Genomic DNA, 19,135 nt, shown 5'->3' with positions numbered 1-19,135 from the left:
AAAAACTTTGACCTTGGTCATAACTTTAAAATGAGCAGAGATATGGGTTCTATATACAATATCGATGACCAAGCCTTTCCAAATATACTATGATTTTTAATTTTGCGACCTTGACTTTGAAGTTTGACCTACTTTTCAAAAAATTTAACATTACTTTAAATTGGTCATAACTTCTGAAAGAGAAAAGATAGCTAGGACATATTTTCACATACAAATAACCTTTGATAGATCCTTCATGATGTAATTACATATTTTGGACCAGAGGGTGTGCTCTATATGTAATATTGAAAAAATACTTCAAATTTTGGAAATTTTTAAAGGAAATTACATACAGGACCAGGTTAAAGCAACACATTTCATGACGTCATTATACATTTATTAATTAATAAAAGAGAAAATGATGTCTTAAATTGTTCAATGGATACATGGTCACCAAGTGTCCCAAGTTATAAATACTGCATTTTCAACCAAATATGAACAGTTCGAATTTTTCAGATGTTCACAGGGCCAAAAAGTGCCCTAAGTGGCTCCTGCTCTTTAGATATGAGTATATTTTAGTAAACTGTTTGCTATTTAGAGGAGAATTTAAGAAAGACAAATTTATTTCTTTTATTTGACATAACAAATAATAACAATATAATTCCATGCAATGACAATCTCATTACAATCACACAGAAATATTTTTAACTCGTTTCATTTTGGTATGCTTCATAAGATATCAAACTTTTTAAGTGTTCAAAACACACAGAATTATTTCATATTTATCATTTTATAAGAGAACTGCATGTATTTGCAATAGAGGCACATCCTTGCCCAAATAGAAGTAAAAGCTCAAAAACCTCTAAAAATATTCCCTGTTTTAGACAATGTTTTCAAAATATCCATAATAAAAAAAAATTATCAGAAATAGGGGAAAAAAAATCAACATTTTTATCTGTGTGACATCAGAAACTTGAAATTTCCATTTAATTTATAAAAAGAGAACAAAATATACAAAGAAGAGGACAAATTGTACAAACTTTTTTTTAATTTTGACTTGAATGCACACCCACTCAGGTACTTTTTTTTCATATATTTCATTGATTTTATCATTCTTCACACAAATATACATGAATATCAAAAGATGTGCATCCGAGAAGTCTTATGCTCGATATTTGCTAATTATAAATGACATAAAATATCAACCTAATTGAATGTTGAATTTTTCTCATTTTTAAGATGTCATATTAACTTGCAATGTCATGGTTTATGAAAATATTCAATGCTTTGAAATTTGTGTTTATATAGTACATGTACATGTATACATGTATGTCCTTCTGAAACATTTCTGATTTCGCCTTCAAAGTTTGATCCGTGGGATGGGGGCATATATTGGCCTTTACTGAGTACAGTCCTTTTTTTTTAAAAAAATATATTTCTGTACAATATATCTCTATCTGGTTAATCTGAGGTGTTAAGACCCTTCACAATATCAGTATGAAATATGCAGTATACATTTACTCTCTTTACATCTAAAACTGTTATTTAAGATGTTTTTTTCCTTTAAAAGATTTGTTTTGGCTATGTTTATGAAAGAGAAATAGCTTTTAGAAAGCAGAAAATACTTTTACTGTGTTGAAGCATGATTTTTCTATTTGACATTTTCACAGAATTGTAGTAATACATTGTAAAATATTTCTTAATATGATGCAACACTATCCACGTATATTATGCAGCATTCATTGTGGCAGTTATATCAGTACAAAACAACAAAATAATAACAATTCCATATCTCCAGGAATATGTCTCAAATTAGTCTCAAACATTTATAAAGATTATGTACATTTGCCCTTCAGTCAGCAATGAATATTGGTACAATATTTAATATCAATAAGAACAGATAAAAACATTCATATAAAACAGACTTGTACAAGGTCATACAAAGGTCATACAAAACTAGCCTGTACAAGGTCATTCAAGTCAAACATTGCGTTATCCACCGGATAAGCTTGTCCTAGTGACGTCCCTCCATTGTCCACCTCCTGGTGCATGCTGGGAAGATTATTGTTCAGAATGTTTAAATGGTTGTTTGAGTTGATGTCCATTGCATTGTAACCTTGCTTGGAGTAACCATTCCTTAAACACTGAAGAGTTCCACGAATCACGGAATACGCTGCATTTCTGGGAACTTTGGGATGTGAATAATCCACGTAATCGTACCCCTCTGGGAAGGCGTCATCATCGTCCTCTGGAATGCTGGGAGGAGCGGCCATATAAGGTGCGTATCTTCCACTTATTGATTCTACGGAATGGATTTGTTCATACTCACAGTTTTTACCAATGTTTGTGGACGGTAGGTCAAGGTTAAGGTTCGACCCGACTGGACTGGAATAAATATCTGTGGACGCAGAACTGTGGCGACTGCTCTGAGATTCGGTGCGTTGTTTCCTGCTGTTTGATTGGCTGCTCTGTGAGTTATGGCGACTGTTCAGTGAAGTGTGATGACTGTTATGAGATGATAGGCGTGACTTGGAATGGACAGTGGGTGGAGGGGGGTCACTAGGGTCGCTAATGATCTGGAGATACGAGGGCCCCCCGTCGAGTTTGGGGTTAAGATAGTCCAGCATAGCCTCGTCTACCTCCGTTTCCCGCGGTTCTGGAGAGTCAAATGAAGTCGCCCTGTGAATCTTACGATACAATCCCTTTGTCTCCTGTAATCAGAAAAAGTTGTATGCTTCAAAGGATGAACCTTCACCATTCAGTTAAGTGTAATGGTGCTTGAAAGGTTACTGAAAGGTAACTGAAAGGTTACTGAAAGGCAGCCGCAGCTCTGACAATCACCTTTCAGTAATTTTCAGTTAAATGAATGGCGGAGTGTAATTTAATCCTGTGCTACTCTCAACTATATATTTTGCAGCTTTTTTCTAGTTTGTGAACTTCTCTTCAAGCATCTTGTAAATCTATGAATCTGAAATTCTGGACAAAACTTATTTTACTTACCCCAAAAAGCTCAGGTGAAGGTAATGAGATCTTCAGATTCGGCCGTTTTGTCCGCTTTGCTCGAGTCTCGGGGAAGCAACCAGGCACTGAAAAATATTTGTCAAGGAAACATACAGTACGTGTAAAAATGTAAGTAAAAATATTCAAACCATTTCAACGGGAAAAACACTCCAATACAAAGTTATGTAAATCTTAAAAGTTACTACTCTGTTGCTTAACATATTTGCTTTCAAATCATTAAATATAAAAATCATGCATTATAAAAAGTTATGATTTATGATGTAGTTTTGGTCTCCTGTATTTTAAAGTACATGTTAATAATACTTTATAGCAGATTTTGTACAACTATGTCATTAACAATGCGGTGTACCAAGAAAAGAAATGAGAAACCATGCAGTCTAAGAAAGTGAGGAATGAGTCGTGCACAAGGAACATAGATTAGACACGACACAAAGTAACAGCTGTAAACGTGGAAAGATGAACAAGAAAACACTGGCAAAAAATGACCAATAAATAACTGTACGTTCCTCTATATATGACCATTAAATCTCATTTGTCTGTCAGTCTGTCTGTCACAAACACTTTAACCTTGGTCATAACTTTTGAATGAGAAGATATATTATGGCTTTCATTTCACATGTACAGTACCTATGACAAGACCTATCCAAAATACTTTGAATTTTTTACCCTGTGACCTTGACCTTAAAGTTTTATCTACTTTTCAAAAAAAATTTACATTACCTTAAATTGGTCCTAATTTTTACTTTTGAGAGAAAAAATATAGGGCTTTCACATTACTCAAGTAAAATACCTACAACAAGGCCTTTCTAAATTTACTATGATTTTTTACCTTGTGACTTTGACCTTGAAGTTTGACCTACTTTTCAAAAACATTATTTTTCCTTATAATTTTTGAGAAGAAATAGGGTTTTCATACTTTTCATGTGCATTATCTGTAAGAGGACGTTTCTGAGCATTCAATGATTTTTGACCCCTGACCTTGACCTTCATGTGTGACCTAATTTAAAAAAAAAACACATAACTTTGGTGATTAATTTTAAATTATATGTGCTGGTGCATTCGTATTTGCCACAATATAGCATATATATTGTTATCCCTTTCTTTGAATTTGCTTGTTGCCTCTCCCAAATTAAGCTATGTGATAATTGTTTGTTTATAATTGGGAATCTTCAGCATACTTAATGTCTTCAATCATCAAATGTTTCATAGTTTTCAATGATAAATTAATATATTTTATCATTTCTCTTTATTCCAAGTCTTGACCCTGTTGAAATGACCTCACTTATAGAATTTTCATTCCAAAATATCAAAGCTACACTGAATAAGTAACAGTCAAAGCACTCAGCATTTAAAACATTTAGTACTTAACTCGATGATCTTTTTCTAAATTTATGGTTAAAATTTTTGGTAATCTAGAATTAATAATAAATTCATGCAAAAACTGGATCAAAAATGCACACAACGCAAACTGTGGCCATGCATTGATTGTCAAATCGCTAACAGAGAAAGCTCCGTGCGTGAGTGATTGTAGTATTATTACAGATGAATGTACCATCTCCCTGCCTCTTAGCTCTGAAATTAGTTGATGAAATAATGCAAAAACGGTCTCCAACATCAGACATTTCAGTCAACTGCTTTTTAATTAGAATTCTGAGACAATACATGTAATTTTATGAGGCTAATCTCCCTCCCCCTTCTCAATTTCCACTTCTGGTTAAAAAAAGGATATAATTCATAAATCAAAATCAATACTGTAAACCAATACGAAACAAACATGAAAAATGAAGTTCAATGAAGAATGAAAACTTTAACATAAATCTAAACAGGTGATTGTGGGAAAAATGAGGGATGAAAAAAAAGCGCTTAATAGAGGAGTATGAAAAAATGACTTTTAGTTGAACAACATTTCAAATTTACTCACAATATTCACAAAAATCAAAAGAAAACAAATAAAAAAAATAAAATAACCAGGGGCAACCACTCACGACCAACAAAATACCTTTCATCCCGCGTGACCTTGTTAACAGAGGACGGATGGACTTCCCCTCGACTACGCCAACTGTTGTGATTTGTGTTTCTGGGTGTGCCTTCTCAATGTTAAACACAGGATTATAAGTAAAATAGGAGCCATCCAGTTCTACAACATTCACATCTACGTATTCATGCACCACATCCATGCGAGAGTAACGCTGAGCGTCGCGCTGCTCCTGTATCTGTTTGTTATGGAGATAAGCAGCTATCTGCTCGCCTAAGAAGCCTTCGTCGGGACTACTATTGCCACAGAAGCGGAGGGTGGGAGGAGCAAAGCGGAGGGTGGGAGGAGCAAAATGGCCGTACAGGTAGGAATCACGACATCTAACAACTACAACAGACATGCCACGGTACACAAAAACACAGAAAGCAGACAGTATGCACAGCAAGTTGTACATCACAAAAAACATTGCAACATACACATATACAACTCACATTACATGCCACACGGGGTGCTTATCTAATTGTTTCAAGTAAATAAGCCAACTCAACAAATGTAGTCATGCTTAATATATATTTATACAAAATTAATGTTCACTTGCATTTTATAATATCCATAACAGTACAATTTTTCTGTCATGCAATCAATTATTTTAACAAGAAATTAAAAAACAACACAAAATTTATACATCAGTGGTGTATAATTGTGTTCAAATGAGGATAAAAGTTATAATTGTTTTATTTTTTAAAAAATCCTTTCTCTTACTTTATGTTTACTCTTAAAATAAGTATGCTGACCTATTAACACTTACCGTCAGGATTGGGTGACCTTGACCTAACGGGGACGATGTAGTCGGTCAGCAGGACGGCACAGTTTTCATGGAATTCCTCCAGCTGCTTCAGAATCGTGGAGAACGACGGCCTCTCATCTGGAGCTGTGCTCCAGCTCTTCTTCATTAACTCAAATCTACAGTATATAAATGTACAGTCAAATCTACAGTATATAAATGTACAGTTAAATCTACAGTATATAAATGTACAGTTGAATCTACAGTATATAAATGTACAGTTAAATCTACAGTATATAAATGTACAGTTAAATCTACAGTATATAAATGTACAGTTAAATCTAAAGTATATAAATGTACAGTCAAATCTACAGTATATAAATGTACAGTTAAATCTACAGTATATAAATGTACAGTTACATCTACAGTATATAAATGTACAGTCAAATCTACAGTATATAAATGTACAGTATATAAATCTACAGTATATAAATGTACAGTCAAATCTACAGTATATAAATGTACAGTCAAATCTACAGTATATAAATGTACAGTTACATCTACAGTATATAAATGTACAGTCAAATCTACAGTATATTAATGTACAGTCAAATCTACAGTATATTAATGTACAGTCAAATCTACAGTATATAAATGTACAGTCAAATCTACAGTATATAAATGTACAGTTACATCTACAGTATATAAATGTACAGTTACATCTACAGTATATAAATGTACAGTCAAATCTACAGTATATAAATGTACAGTCAAATCTACAGTATATAAATGTACAGTTACATCTACAGTATATAAATGTACAGTTACATCTACAGTATATAAATGTACAGTTACATCTACAGTATATAAATGTACAGTCAAATCTACAGTATATAAATGTACAGTTACATCTACAGTATATAAATGTACAGTTAAATCTACAGTATATAAATGTACAGTTAAATCTACAGTATATAAATGTACAGTCAAATCTACAGTATATAAATGTACAGTTACATCTACAGTATATAAATGTACAGTTACATCTACAGTATATAAATGTACAGTCAAATCTACAGTATATAAATGTACAGTTACATCTACAGTATATAAATGTACAGTTAAATCTACAGTATATAAATGTACAGTTACATCTACAGTATATAAATGTACAGTCAAATCTACAGTATATAAATGTACAGTTACATCTACAGTATATAAATGTACAGTTAAATCTACAGTATATAAATGTACAGTTACATCTACAGTATATAAATGTACAGTCAAATCTACAGTATATAAATGTACAGTTAAATCTACAGTATATAAATGTACAGTCAAATCTACAGTATATAAATGTACAGTTACATCTACAGTATATAAATGTACAGTCAAATCTACAGTATATAAATGTACAGTTAAATCTACAGTATATAAATGTACAGTTAAATCTACAGTATATAAATGTACAGTTACATCTACAGTATATAAATGTACAGTCAAATCTACAGTATATAAATGTACAGTCAAATCTACAGTATATAAATGTACAGTTACATCTACAGTATATAAATGTACAGTTAAATCTACAGTATATAAATGTACAGTTACATCTACAGTATATAAATGTACAGTCAAATCTACAGTATATAAATGTACAGTTAAATCTACAGTATATAAATGTACAGTCAAATCTACAGTATATAAATGTACAGTTACATCTACAGTATATAAATGTACAGTCAAATCTACAGTATATAAATGTACAGTTAAATCTACAGTATATAAATGTACAGTTAAATCTACAGTATATAAATGTACAGTTACATCTACAGTATATAAATGTACAGTCAAATCTACAGTATATAAATGTACAGTCAAATCTACAGTATATAAATGTACAGTCAAATCTACAGTATATAAATGTACAGTCAAATCTACAGTATATAAATGTACAGTCAAATCTACAGTATATAAATGTACAGTCAAATCTACAGTATATAAATGTACAGTTAAATCTACAGTATATAAATGTACAGTTAAACTTCCAAAATAATAAACCTACAGACACACATTCAAATGAATCATTAACCTTCCAAATCTACAGTATATAAATGTACAGTTAAACTTCCAAAATGATAAACCTACAGACACACATTCAAATGAATCATTAACCTTCCAAATCTACAGTATATAAATGTACAGTTAAACTTCAAAAATAATCAAACCTACAGACACATATTCAAATGAATCATTAACCTTCCAAATCTACAGTATATAAATGTACAGTAAAACTTCCAAAATAATCAAACCTACAGACACATATTCAAATGAATCATTAACCTTCCAAATCTACAGTATATAAATGTACAGTAAAACTTCCAAAATAATCAAACCTACAGACACATATTCAAATGAATCATTAACCTTCCAAATCTACATTTGGCATTTGAAAGACAATCAGGAATGCAATTTTTAAACTGGAAAGGGTTAGTGGTGCAATTTTCTTATGCAATGTTTTCATTTTCAAAAATACGTATTTTAAGTGCAGGTCAAAAATATCATACATTGTACTTTCATCATCCAATTTACTCAACATCTAGAAGGCCAGCTACATGTATTTCCCTGAGAATACTGACAAGTTTTGTTTCACTGTCACCTTCTCTCATATTCATCATTGACACACTTACATGTCCTGTGGACAATTTTCTGGCTGGTCCAGTTGACCTCCTGACCTTACAAAGTGTAAAACTTCGATGTTGGTCCGTGCCTGGTACGGCTGCTGTCCAAAGGTCAACACCTCCCAACTCAACACCCCAAACGCCCTGAAAAATATATATCCTATAATCTGAAAAAAAGGCTACAAGTTTTCACCTCTGTGTACTTCTGATTCTACACGCTGTGTACAACTTTATTATCATAGAATTACTGTATACAGGGAAATTTTCGCCCTCGTTTTATTTTCGCCCCTTTCGCCCTTCCCTCATTTGGGCGAATTTAAAACGGGGCAAATTCAAAGAATACAGTATAATTTCATAAACAAAACTATGACTGGGTGACTTTAAAATGGGGCAAAATTGTTTGTAAGTGTGAAAGGGCGAAAATAAGACGGGGCGAAAATAACCCTGTATACAGTATGCAGTATGCAAAATTGATGACATAAATTATATTATGATAGGGGATTTCCCTAGCTACATGTAGATGTACACTGTCATCTGCTTAACCTCTCTATTTACTCTACTTAACAGTCAGGGGTGTGATTGAAATCCATCATTTTTAAAAATGATGATTTTCAGTCATTAAATTGATTTTTAATAATGATGGAAATTCATCTTTTTTTAGTAAAATGATGAAAAACAGTCATTTCTATTTTGAAATTTATTTTAGAAATAGAGTTATCTCTGATATTAAAAATGACTGTTTTTCATCATTTTTTATCAAATTGTTAGGTCTGGGCGCACTTAATTATCTCATTAGTTTTATGGGGCGCACTAAATTATTTTGGTTTCAATTACTTGTCAAGATGTTTCTCTACACAAGGGTCTATGGCAGGATAGTGTACTATATCTAATTACTGTAGTAAATGGGATGGGAAAATTGACTTGAGAATGGAAATATGATGAAAAGACGTCATAGTTACAAAAATCAGAAAATTGTGTACATTATATACTTAGAAGAAATGACCATTATCCATCATTTTTAAAAATGATGGATTTCAGTCACACCCCTGACTGCTTAATAAATTACACCGTATATTAATGTATAAATATAAACACACATTAAGCTTTCAACATCATGAGTTGTTAGCCAATCTCACCATATATCTGATTGTGTAGTAAAAACTCCATCCACTAAAGATTCGGGAGACATCCATCGGACAGGAAGTAGCCCCTCCCCTTCCTTTCTGTAATAATCATTCTTATAAATATCTCGGGCAAGGCCAAAGTCCCCGATTTTCACAACCATATTTCTGGGATCTTTTGAAGACACAAGGCAATTTCTTGCTGCTAAATCTCTGAAAAACACATATGTGTACACTGACTGTATGAAAGCACATTCAAACACATATGAAAATAAACTTTCTTTGAATACCGTATAAGTGGAAATTTTAGCGAGACGCAAATTTAGCGATTTGTCCTTAAAAACTGGTATTTTATTTTTAGCGAGATGTAATTTTAGCGATTTTAAAATGTTCACTTAAGAAGCTTTTACAAATAAAATACAATTAATTTTTAGCGGTATTCAATTTTAGTGATCTCGGTACCCTCGCTAATAATGCAAAAATTAAATCCTCGCTAAAAATTCTGCTTATACGGTAATTAATTAATACTTAATAGATTAATCTACTTTACCCAGAATGAAGATAAAATTTTAAAATAGATATTCAAAACTCTTCCAATTTTATTCACTGTCAAGAAATATAACCCATGCATCTAATCATCTATAATGGAGTGTTATCAGCAACTTGTCTTTTCATGGGCACCAGACCACTTGACTGCTTTCAATGCATTTCCTTGTTTCTTTTGTGGCACAAATGCACTCTCTTTAATTTGCATATATGTCTATCTGTTTATAGGCATGATCTACCTTAGTAATTTGTTACCTTTATGTTCTACCTGTGTAATTTGTTACCTATGTTCTACTTTTATAATTTTTTACCTATGCTCTACCTTTGTAATTAGTTACTTATGTTCTACTTTTATAATTTGTTACCTATGTTCTACTTTTATAATTTGTTACCTATGCTCTACCTGTGTAATTTGTTACCTATGTTCTACCTGTGTAATTTGTTACCTATGTTCTACCTTTGTAATTTGTTACCTATGTTCTACCTTTATAATTTGTTACCTATGTTCTACCTGTGTAATTTGTTACCTATGTTCTACCTGTGTAATTTGTTACCTATGTTCTACCTGTGTAATTTGTTACCTATGTTCAACCTGAGTTATTTGTTACCTATGTTCTACCTTTGTAATTAGTTACTTATGTTCTACCTTTATAATTTGTTACCTATGTTCTACCTTTGTAATTTGTTACCTATGTTCTACCTTTGTAATTTGTTACCTATGTTCTACCTGTGTTATTTGTTACCTATGTTCTACTTTTATAATTTTTTACCTATGCTCTACCTTTGTAATTTGTTACATATGCTCTACCTGTGTAATTTGTTACCTATGCTCTACCTGTGTAATTTGTTACCTATGTTCTACTTTTATAATTTTTTACCTATGCTCTACCTTTGTAATTTGTTACCTATGTTCTACCTGTGTAATTTGTTACCTATGTTCTACTTTTATAATTTTTTACCTATGCTCTACCTGTGTAATTTGTTACATATGCTCTACCTGTGTAATTTGTTACCTATGTTCTACTTTTATAATTTGTTACCTATGTTCTACCTGTGTTATTTGTTACCTATGTTCTACTTTTATAATTTTTTATCTATGTTCTACTTTTATAATTTTTTACCTATGCTCTACCTGTGTAATTTGTTACCTATGTTCTACCTGTGTAATTTGTTACCTATGTTCTACCTGTGTAATTTGTTACCTATGTTCTACTTTTATAATTTGTTACCTATGTTCTACTTGTGTAATTTGTTACCTATGTTCAACCTGAGTTATTTGTTACCTATGCTCTACCTTTGTAATTAGTTACTTATGTTCTACCTTTATAATTTGTTACCTATGTTCTACCTTTGTAATTTGTTACCTATGTTCTACCTTTGTAATTTGTTACCTATGTTCTACCTTTGTAATTTGTTACCTATGTTCTACCTGTAAAATTTGTTACCTATGTTCTACTTTTATAATTTTTTACCTATGCTCTACCTGTGTAATTTGTTACCTATGTTCTACCTGTGTAATTTGTTACCTATGTTCTACTTTTATAATTTGTTACCTATGCTCTACCTGTGTAATTTGTTACCTATGTTCTACCTGTGTAATTTGTTACCTATGTACAAAATGCATTTCCTCCAGGTATGTACAGCCCCTGGCCACGTGGACACAAATCTTCATCAGGTCCGCCAGACTCAGGTACATGGAATTCATCTGAAAAAAAAGGAACAACCATATGACCAGAGATTTCTTCACCAGATATTTTGGACTTCTGTGTCTCAAAAAAGATGCATATTTTTACCAATAAGATATGAAGAAACTTGCATAAAAGATGCCTAAAGCTTGAGCAAAAATATATTGTACATGTATTTTGAAATATTAAAAAACCTTCTCCTTCAAAGTAAAATATTTCCCCCTCCCTTGGTTAAGTAAAATCCCCCCTTTTTGGCCTGAAAAAAATTGAACTACTGCTGAAGCACTTTAACATGACCTTTTTGTACTTAATTACTACTGAGGACCAATAAGATCTAAGGAATGATCTTATAGTTCTTACTGCTGAAGGCCTCTAAGATGCATATGACCTCTCTGTACTTACTACCATTTAACATGATTAATGATACTTACCGCTGAAGGGCGATTAGCTCTGAGGAATGACAGGAGATCGCCCCCCTCCATCAGTTCTAGGATGATGAATTGTGGGTCGTTGTCCAGACAGACGCCCAGCAGACCCAGGATGTGGTCATGTTTGAAGTTGGACATCAGGAGGGCTTCCTTCAGGAACTCCTCCTTCTCCTGGTCAGAGGCACTCTTACGCAGGGTCTGTAAGTGTAGGATAGCATAATAGAGTAGCAGAATAGCATATAGTCAGAGGCACTCTTACGCAGGGTCTGTAAGTGTAGGATAGCAGAATAGAGTAGCAGAATAGCATATAGTCAGAGGCACTCTTACGCAGGGTCTGTAAGTGAAGGATAGCAGAATAGAATAGCAGAATAGCATATAGTCAGAGGCACTCTTACGCAGGGTCTGTAAGTGTAGGATAGCAGAATAGAATAGAAGAATAGCATATAGTCAGAGGCACTCTTACGCAGGGTCTGTAAGTGAAGGATAGCAGAATAGAGGAGCAGAATAGCATATAGTCAGAGGCACTCTTACGCAGGATCTGTAAGTGAAGGATAGCATAATAGAGGAGCAGAATAGCATATAGTCAGAGGCACTCTTACGAAGGGTCTGTAAGTGAAGGATAGCATAATAGAGGAGCAGAATAGCATATAGTCAGAGGCGCTCTTACGCAGGGTCTGTAAGTGAAGGATAGCATAATAGAGGAGCAGAATAGCATATAGTCAGAGGCACTCTTACACAGGGTCTGTAAGTGTAGGATAGCATAATAGAGTAGCAGAATAGCATATAGTCAGAGGCACTCTTACGCAGGGTCTGTAAGTGTAGGATAGCAGAATAGAGTAGCAGAATAGCATATAGTCAGAGGCGCTCTTACGCAGGGTCTGTAAGTGAAGGATAGCATAATAGAGGAGCAGAATAGCATATAGTCAGAGGCACTCTTACGCAGGGTCTGTAAGTGTAGGATAGCAGAATAGAGGAGCAGAATAGCATATAGTCAGAGGCACTCTTACGAAGGGTCTGGAAGTGTAGGTTAGCAGAATAGAATAGCAGAATAGCATATAGTCAGAGGCGCTCTTACGCAGGGTCTGTAAGTGAAGGATAGCATAATAGAGGAGCAGAATAGCATATAGTCAGAGGCACTCTTACACAGGGTCTGTAAGTGAAGGATAGCATAATAGAGGAGCAGAATAGCATATAGTCAGAGGCACTCTTACGCAGGGTCTGTAAGTGTAGGATAGCATAATAGAGTAGCAGAATAGCATATAGTCAGAGGCACTCTTACGCAGGGTCTGTAAGTGTAGGATAGCAGAATAGAGTAGCAGAATAGCATATAGTCACAGGCACTCTTACGCAGGGTCTGTAAGTGTAGGATAGCAGAATAGAATAGAAGAATAGCATATAGTCACAGGCACTCTTACGCAGGGTCTGTAAGTGAAGGATAGCATAATAGAATAGCAGAATAGCATATAGTCAGAGGCACTCTTACGAAGGGTCTGTAAGTGAAGGATAGCAGAATAGAGGAGCAGAATAGCATATAGTCAGAGGCGCTCTTACGCAGGGTCTGTAAGTGAAGGATAGCAGAATAGAGGAGCAGAATAGCATATAGTCAGAGGCACTCTTACACAGGGTCTGTAAGTGAAGGATAGCATAATAGAGGAGCAGAATAGCATATAGTCAGAGGCACTCTTACACAGGGTCTGTAAGTGAAGGATAGCATAATAGAGGAGCAGAATAGCATATAGTCAGAGGCACTCTTACACAGGGTCTGTAAGTGAAGGATAGCAGAATAGAGGAGCAGAATAGCATATAGTCAGAGGCGCTCTTACGCAGGGTCTGTAAGTGTAGAATAGCAGGATAGAATAGCAGAATAGCATATAGTCAGAGGCACTCTTACGCAGGGTCTGTAAGTGAAGGATAGCAGAATAGAGGAGCAGAATAGCATATAGTCAGAGGCGCTCTTACGCAGGGTCTGTAAGTGTAGAATAGCAGGATAGAATAGCAGAATAGCATATAGTCAGAGGCACTCTTACGCAGGGTCTGTAAGTGTAGGATAGCAGAATAGAATAGCAGAATAGCATATAGTCAGAGGCGCTCTTACGCAGGGTCTGTAAGTGAAGGATAGCAGAATAGAATAGCAGAATAGCATATAGTCAGAGGCGCTCTTACGCAGGGTCTGTAAGTGAAGGATAGCATAATAGAGGAGCAGAATAGCATATAGTCAGAGGCACTCTTACACAGGGTCTGTAAGTGAAGGATAGCAGAATAGAGGAGCAGAATAGCATATAGTCAGAGGCACTCTTACACAGGGTCTGTAAGTGAAGGATAGCAGAATAGAGGAGCAGAATAGCATATAGTCAGAGGCACTCTTACACAGGGTCTGTAAGTGAAGGATAGCAGAAGAGAGGAGCAGAATAGCATATAGTCAGAGGCACTCTTACACAGGGTCTGTAAGTGAAGGATAGCAGAATAGAGGAGCAGAATAGCATATAGTCAGAGGCACTCTTACGCAGGGTCTGTAAGTGAAGGATAGCAGAATAGAGGAGCAGAATAGCATATAGTCAGAGGCACTCTTACACAGGGTCTGTAAGTGAAGGATAGCATAATAGAGGAGCAGAATAGCATATAGTCAGAGGCACTCTTACACAGGGTCTGTAAGTGAAGGATAGCATAATAGAGGAGCAGAATAGCATATAGTCAGAGGCACTCTTACACAGGGTCTGTAAGTGAAGGATAGCAGAATAGAGGAGCAGAATAGCATATAGTCAGAGGCACTCTTACGAAGGGTCTGTAAGTGTAGAATAGCATAATAGAGGAGCAGAATAGCATATAGTCAGAGGCACTCTTACGCAGGGTCTGTAAGTGTAGGATAGCAGAATAGAGGAGCAGAAAATATAGAGAGGCGCTTTAAAAATAGCATAATAGTAGCATATAGTCAGAGGCACTCTTACACAGGGTCTGTAAGTGAAGGATAGCATAATAGAGGAGCAGAATAGCATATAGTCAGAGGCGCTCTTACGAAGGGTCTGGAAGTGAAGGATAGCAGAATAGAGGAGCAGAATAGCATATAGTGGTTTTTCGAAGGGTCTGTAAGTGTAGTCATAATAGAGGAGCAGAATAGCATATAGTCAGAGGCACTCTTACGCAGGGTCTGTAAGTGTAGGATAGCAGAATAGAGGAGCAGAATAGCATATAGTCAGAGGCGCTCTTACGAAGGGTCTGGAAGTGTAGAATAGCATAATAGAGGAGCAGAATAGCATATAGTCAGAGGCACTCTTACACAGGGTCTGTAAGTGAAGGATAGCATAATAGAGGAGCAGAATAGCATATAGTCAGAGGCGCTCTTACGAAGGGTCTGGAAGTGTAGGATAGCAGAATAGAGGAGCAGAATAGCATTAGTCAGAGGCGCTCTTACTTTGGGTCTGGAAGTGTAGAATAGCATAATAGAGGAGCAGAATAGCATATAGTCAGAGGCACTCTTACGAAGGGTCTGGAAGTGTAGGATAGCAGAATAGAGGAGCAGAATAGCATATAGTCAGAGGCGCTCTTACGAAGGGTCTGGAAGTGTAGAATAGCATAATAGAGGAGCAGAATAGCATATAGTCAGAGGCGCTCTTACACAGGGTCTGGAAGTGTAGAATAGCATAGCAGAATGGAGGAGAGCTAACAAGAGGCCCAGGGGCCACAGCGCTCACCTGAGCACACCGGCTAGGAAAAAGCAAATATCAGATCAGAAATGAAAGTTTACTGAGTTTGGAGGGGGGGGGCTAACTGCCCCCTGGGGGTCATGATTTGAACAAACTTGAATCTACACTACCTGAGGATGATTTCATATAAATATAACTATCCATGGCTTTGAAGTACTTGAAAAAGAGATTTTAAAAGATTTCCCTATATATTCATATGAAAAACTTTGATCGGTCATTTTGGCCCCACCCTACCCCCGGGGTCATGATTTGAACAAACTTGAAACTACACTACCTGAGATGATTCCACATTAGTTTCATTTTTCCTGGCCCAGTCGTTCTTGAGAAGAAGAGTTTTTAAAGATTTCCCAATATATTCCTATGTAAAACTTTGATCTGCCATTTTGGCCCCTTCCTACCCCTGGTGGTCATGATTTGAACAAACTTGAATCTACACTACCTGAGGATGATTCCACATGAGTTTCATCTTTCCTGGCCCAGTGGTTCTTGAGAAGAAGATTTTTAAAGATTTTCCCAATATATTCCTATGTAAAACTTTGATCGGCCATTTTGGCCCCACCCTACCCCCGGGGGTCATGATTTGAACAAATTTAAATTTACACTACCTGAGGATGATTCCACATGAGTTTCATCTATCTTGGCCAGGTGGTTCTTGAGAAGAAGATTTTTTTAAAATGCCATTAATTTTTTCACTAATTCATAATTATCTCCCCTTGGAAAAGGGCGTGGCCCTTCATTTAAACAAACTTGAATCCCCTTCACCCAAGGATACTTTGTGCCATGTTTGGTTGAAATTGGCCCAGTGGTTCTTGAGAAGAAGATGAAAATGTGAAAAGTTTACGACGACAACAACGACGACAACAACGACAACGACGACAGACAACGGACAAATTTTGATCAGAAAAGCTCACTTGAGCCTTCGGCTCAGGTGAGCTAACAAGAGGCCCATGGGCCACATCGCTCACCTGAACACTGTGGCTAGCATAAAAGCAGAAATTAGTTTATTACTGAAAAGTTTAAACCCAAAAGTAATCCCAACCATTCCTTAAAGAGGAGAGGGTATGATTTGCACAAACTTGAATCTACACTACCTGAGGATAATTCCATATAAATATTGACCAATCATGGCTTTGTTATTCTTGAGAAGAAGATTTTAAAAGAATTTTCCCATATATTTCTATGTAAAACTTGGGTCGGCCATTGTGGCCCCTCACAACCCCCCGGGGGTGATGATTTGAACAAACTTGAATCCACACTACCTGAGGATGCTTCCATATAAATATGACCAATCATGGCTTTGTTATTCTTGAGAAGAAGATTTTTAAAGAATTTTTCCCATATATTTCTATGTAAAACTTGGGTCGGCCATTGTGGCCCCGCCCTACCCCTGGGGGTCATGATTTGAACAAACTTGAATCCACACTACCTGAGGATGCTTCCATATTAATATGACCAATCATGGCTTTGTTATTCTTGAGAAGAAGATTTTTAAAGAATTTTCCCATATATTTCTATGTAAAACTTTGGTAAGCCATTGTGGCCCCGCCCTACCCCCGGGGGTCATGATTTGAACAAACTTGAATCTACACTACCTGAGGATGCTTCCATATAAATATGACCAACCATGGCTTTGTGTTTCTTGAGAAGAAGATTTTTAAAGAATTTTCCCATATATTTCTATGTAAAATTTTGGTCGGCCATTGTGGCCCAGCCCTACCCCCGGGGGTCATGATTTGTTGAATCTACACTACCTGAGGATGATTCCACATGAGTTTCATCTTTCCTGGCCCAGTGGTTCTTGAGAAGAAGATTTTTTAAAAATTCCATTATTTTCTCACTAATTCATAATTATCTCCCCTTGGAAGAGGGCGTGGCCCTTCATTTGAACAAACTTGAATCCCCTACACCTAAGCATACTTTGTGGCAAGTTTGGTTGAAATTGGCCCTGTGGTTCTTGAGAAGAAGATGAAAATGTGAAAAGTTTACAGACAGACGGACAGGCGGACAGCTAGACAGACAGTCGGACAGCTAGACACCGGACAAAATGTGATCAGAAAAGCTCACTTGAGCTTTCAGCTCAGGTGAGCTAAAAACTCAGCAGGTTTAAGTATTTACAAAGCGGCTCATTAGAATATAAATACATGTTAATAATATCTTACTATAGCAATTAATTTTTTTCTTTGAACCATTTTCATATTTGTTCCATAAAAAATGATTTAAAAATTTCAAACAAATCTGTAAAGACATCATTCTAAGAACATGACTTATTATGACAGACTCACTTTAACAGCTACTTTGGTTTTTCCTGAGTTGTCATCAAGGATATTTTTAGCCACGCCCTCAAACACTTCCCCAAATGCCCCACTCCCCAGAAACTTGGTAAGCATCAGCTGGTCTCGCCTGAAGTGTGGGAGGGCCGCAATGTCACTGTCCGTAGGAACCATGCTGTCAAGGTCAAGGATAAAGGCATAAATCAAAAGAAGTCATAGTTTTCTTTTTTCTTTGGTCCCTAATTACTTTCAAAAGTTGAATTGAATCATTCTGTGAAGTCTATTTGAGAGTGCATATAAAATATTCAATAGGTTGAAGACAGACTAACTTGATGGTGTACAAAGTGTTATTCTGCAGTACAGTGGTCGCTGGTAAATCTCGGAGCGTGGCTAGCTCCATGTCAGGTCCCCGAGCCACCGGGACAAAATGGGCGGGCTTCTGTTTTAACTGCTGCTGTCTCCTTATCACTGAAACACGAAATTCATTTGTTAGAATGTTTTGTTGACATAACTAATAATCTTCTCTTAATTTTACATAACATTGAAGGAAGTCATACAGTAACTGTGAAATATTGCCCTTCTTATAAAAAACTCATTTATAAAACATACAAATAAACACTGTACATAGGAAAAAGGTAACAGATAATAATTTTTTCAAATCAATAATTAAAAATATGAAGAGTTGAATAGCAACACTGATCATCATGTTTTAAATTTTTTCACTTGTATGTGTACTTTTGTGACTTCAACACAATGTCATAGTTGGTATTGAGAGATTACGTAGAGGAACTTACAACAGTAAACAATAACAAAAGCTCCCAGAATGAAAACGAACACAAAGGATAGAATGACAGCCAGTACCGTCATGTTGTCTACAGGGACACGATCATCTGAAATAGACAGGCAGCTTCAGAGTCACCGGGATGCTTGAAACAGAGGCATCT

General features: G+C 35.5%; 1 protein-coding gene across 1 annotated transcript in view; it reads right to left on the bottom strand.

The window, feature by feature from the left end:
• Positions 1-1,550: 1,550 nt before the first annotated feature.
• Positions 1,551-19,135, bottom strand: part of LOC134271722 (proto-oncogene tyrosine-protein kinase ROS-like) — a 70,381-nt gene continuing 52,796 nt past the window's right edge. The window contains 11 exon segments of the mRNA XM_062753933.1: positions 1,551-2,690; positions 2,980-3,065; positions 5,000-5,362; positions 5,784-5,938; positions 8,450-8,584; positions 9,577-9,774; positions 11,715-11,812; positions 12,224-12,418; positions 18,204-18,366; positions 18,521-18,659; positions 18,986-19,081. Coding sequence (XP_062609917.1) covers positions 1,926-2,690; positions 2,980-3,065; positions 5,000-5,362; positions 5,784-5,938; positions 8,450-8,584; positions 9,577-9,774; positions 11,715-11,812; positions 12,224-12,418; positions 18,204-18,366; positions 18,521-18,659; positions 18,986-19,081 — 2,393 coding nt within the window. The 3' untranslated portion in view covers positions 1,551-1,925.

Source organism: Saccostrea cucullata, unplaced genomic scaffold, assembly GCF_032062105.1.
Source record: "Saccostrea cucullata isolate Sc308-1 unplaced genomic scaffold, CSIRO_AGI_Scuc_v1 ctg533, whole genome shotgun sequence".
Lineage (NCBI taxonomy): Eukaryota > Metazoa > Mollusca > Bivalvia > Ostreida > Ostreidae > Saccostrea > Saccostrea cuccullata.
The sequence above is the reverse complement of the archived record's forward strand: the minus strand, read 5'-3'. Positions and strand labels throughout refer to the sequence as shown.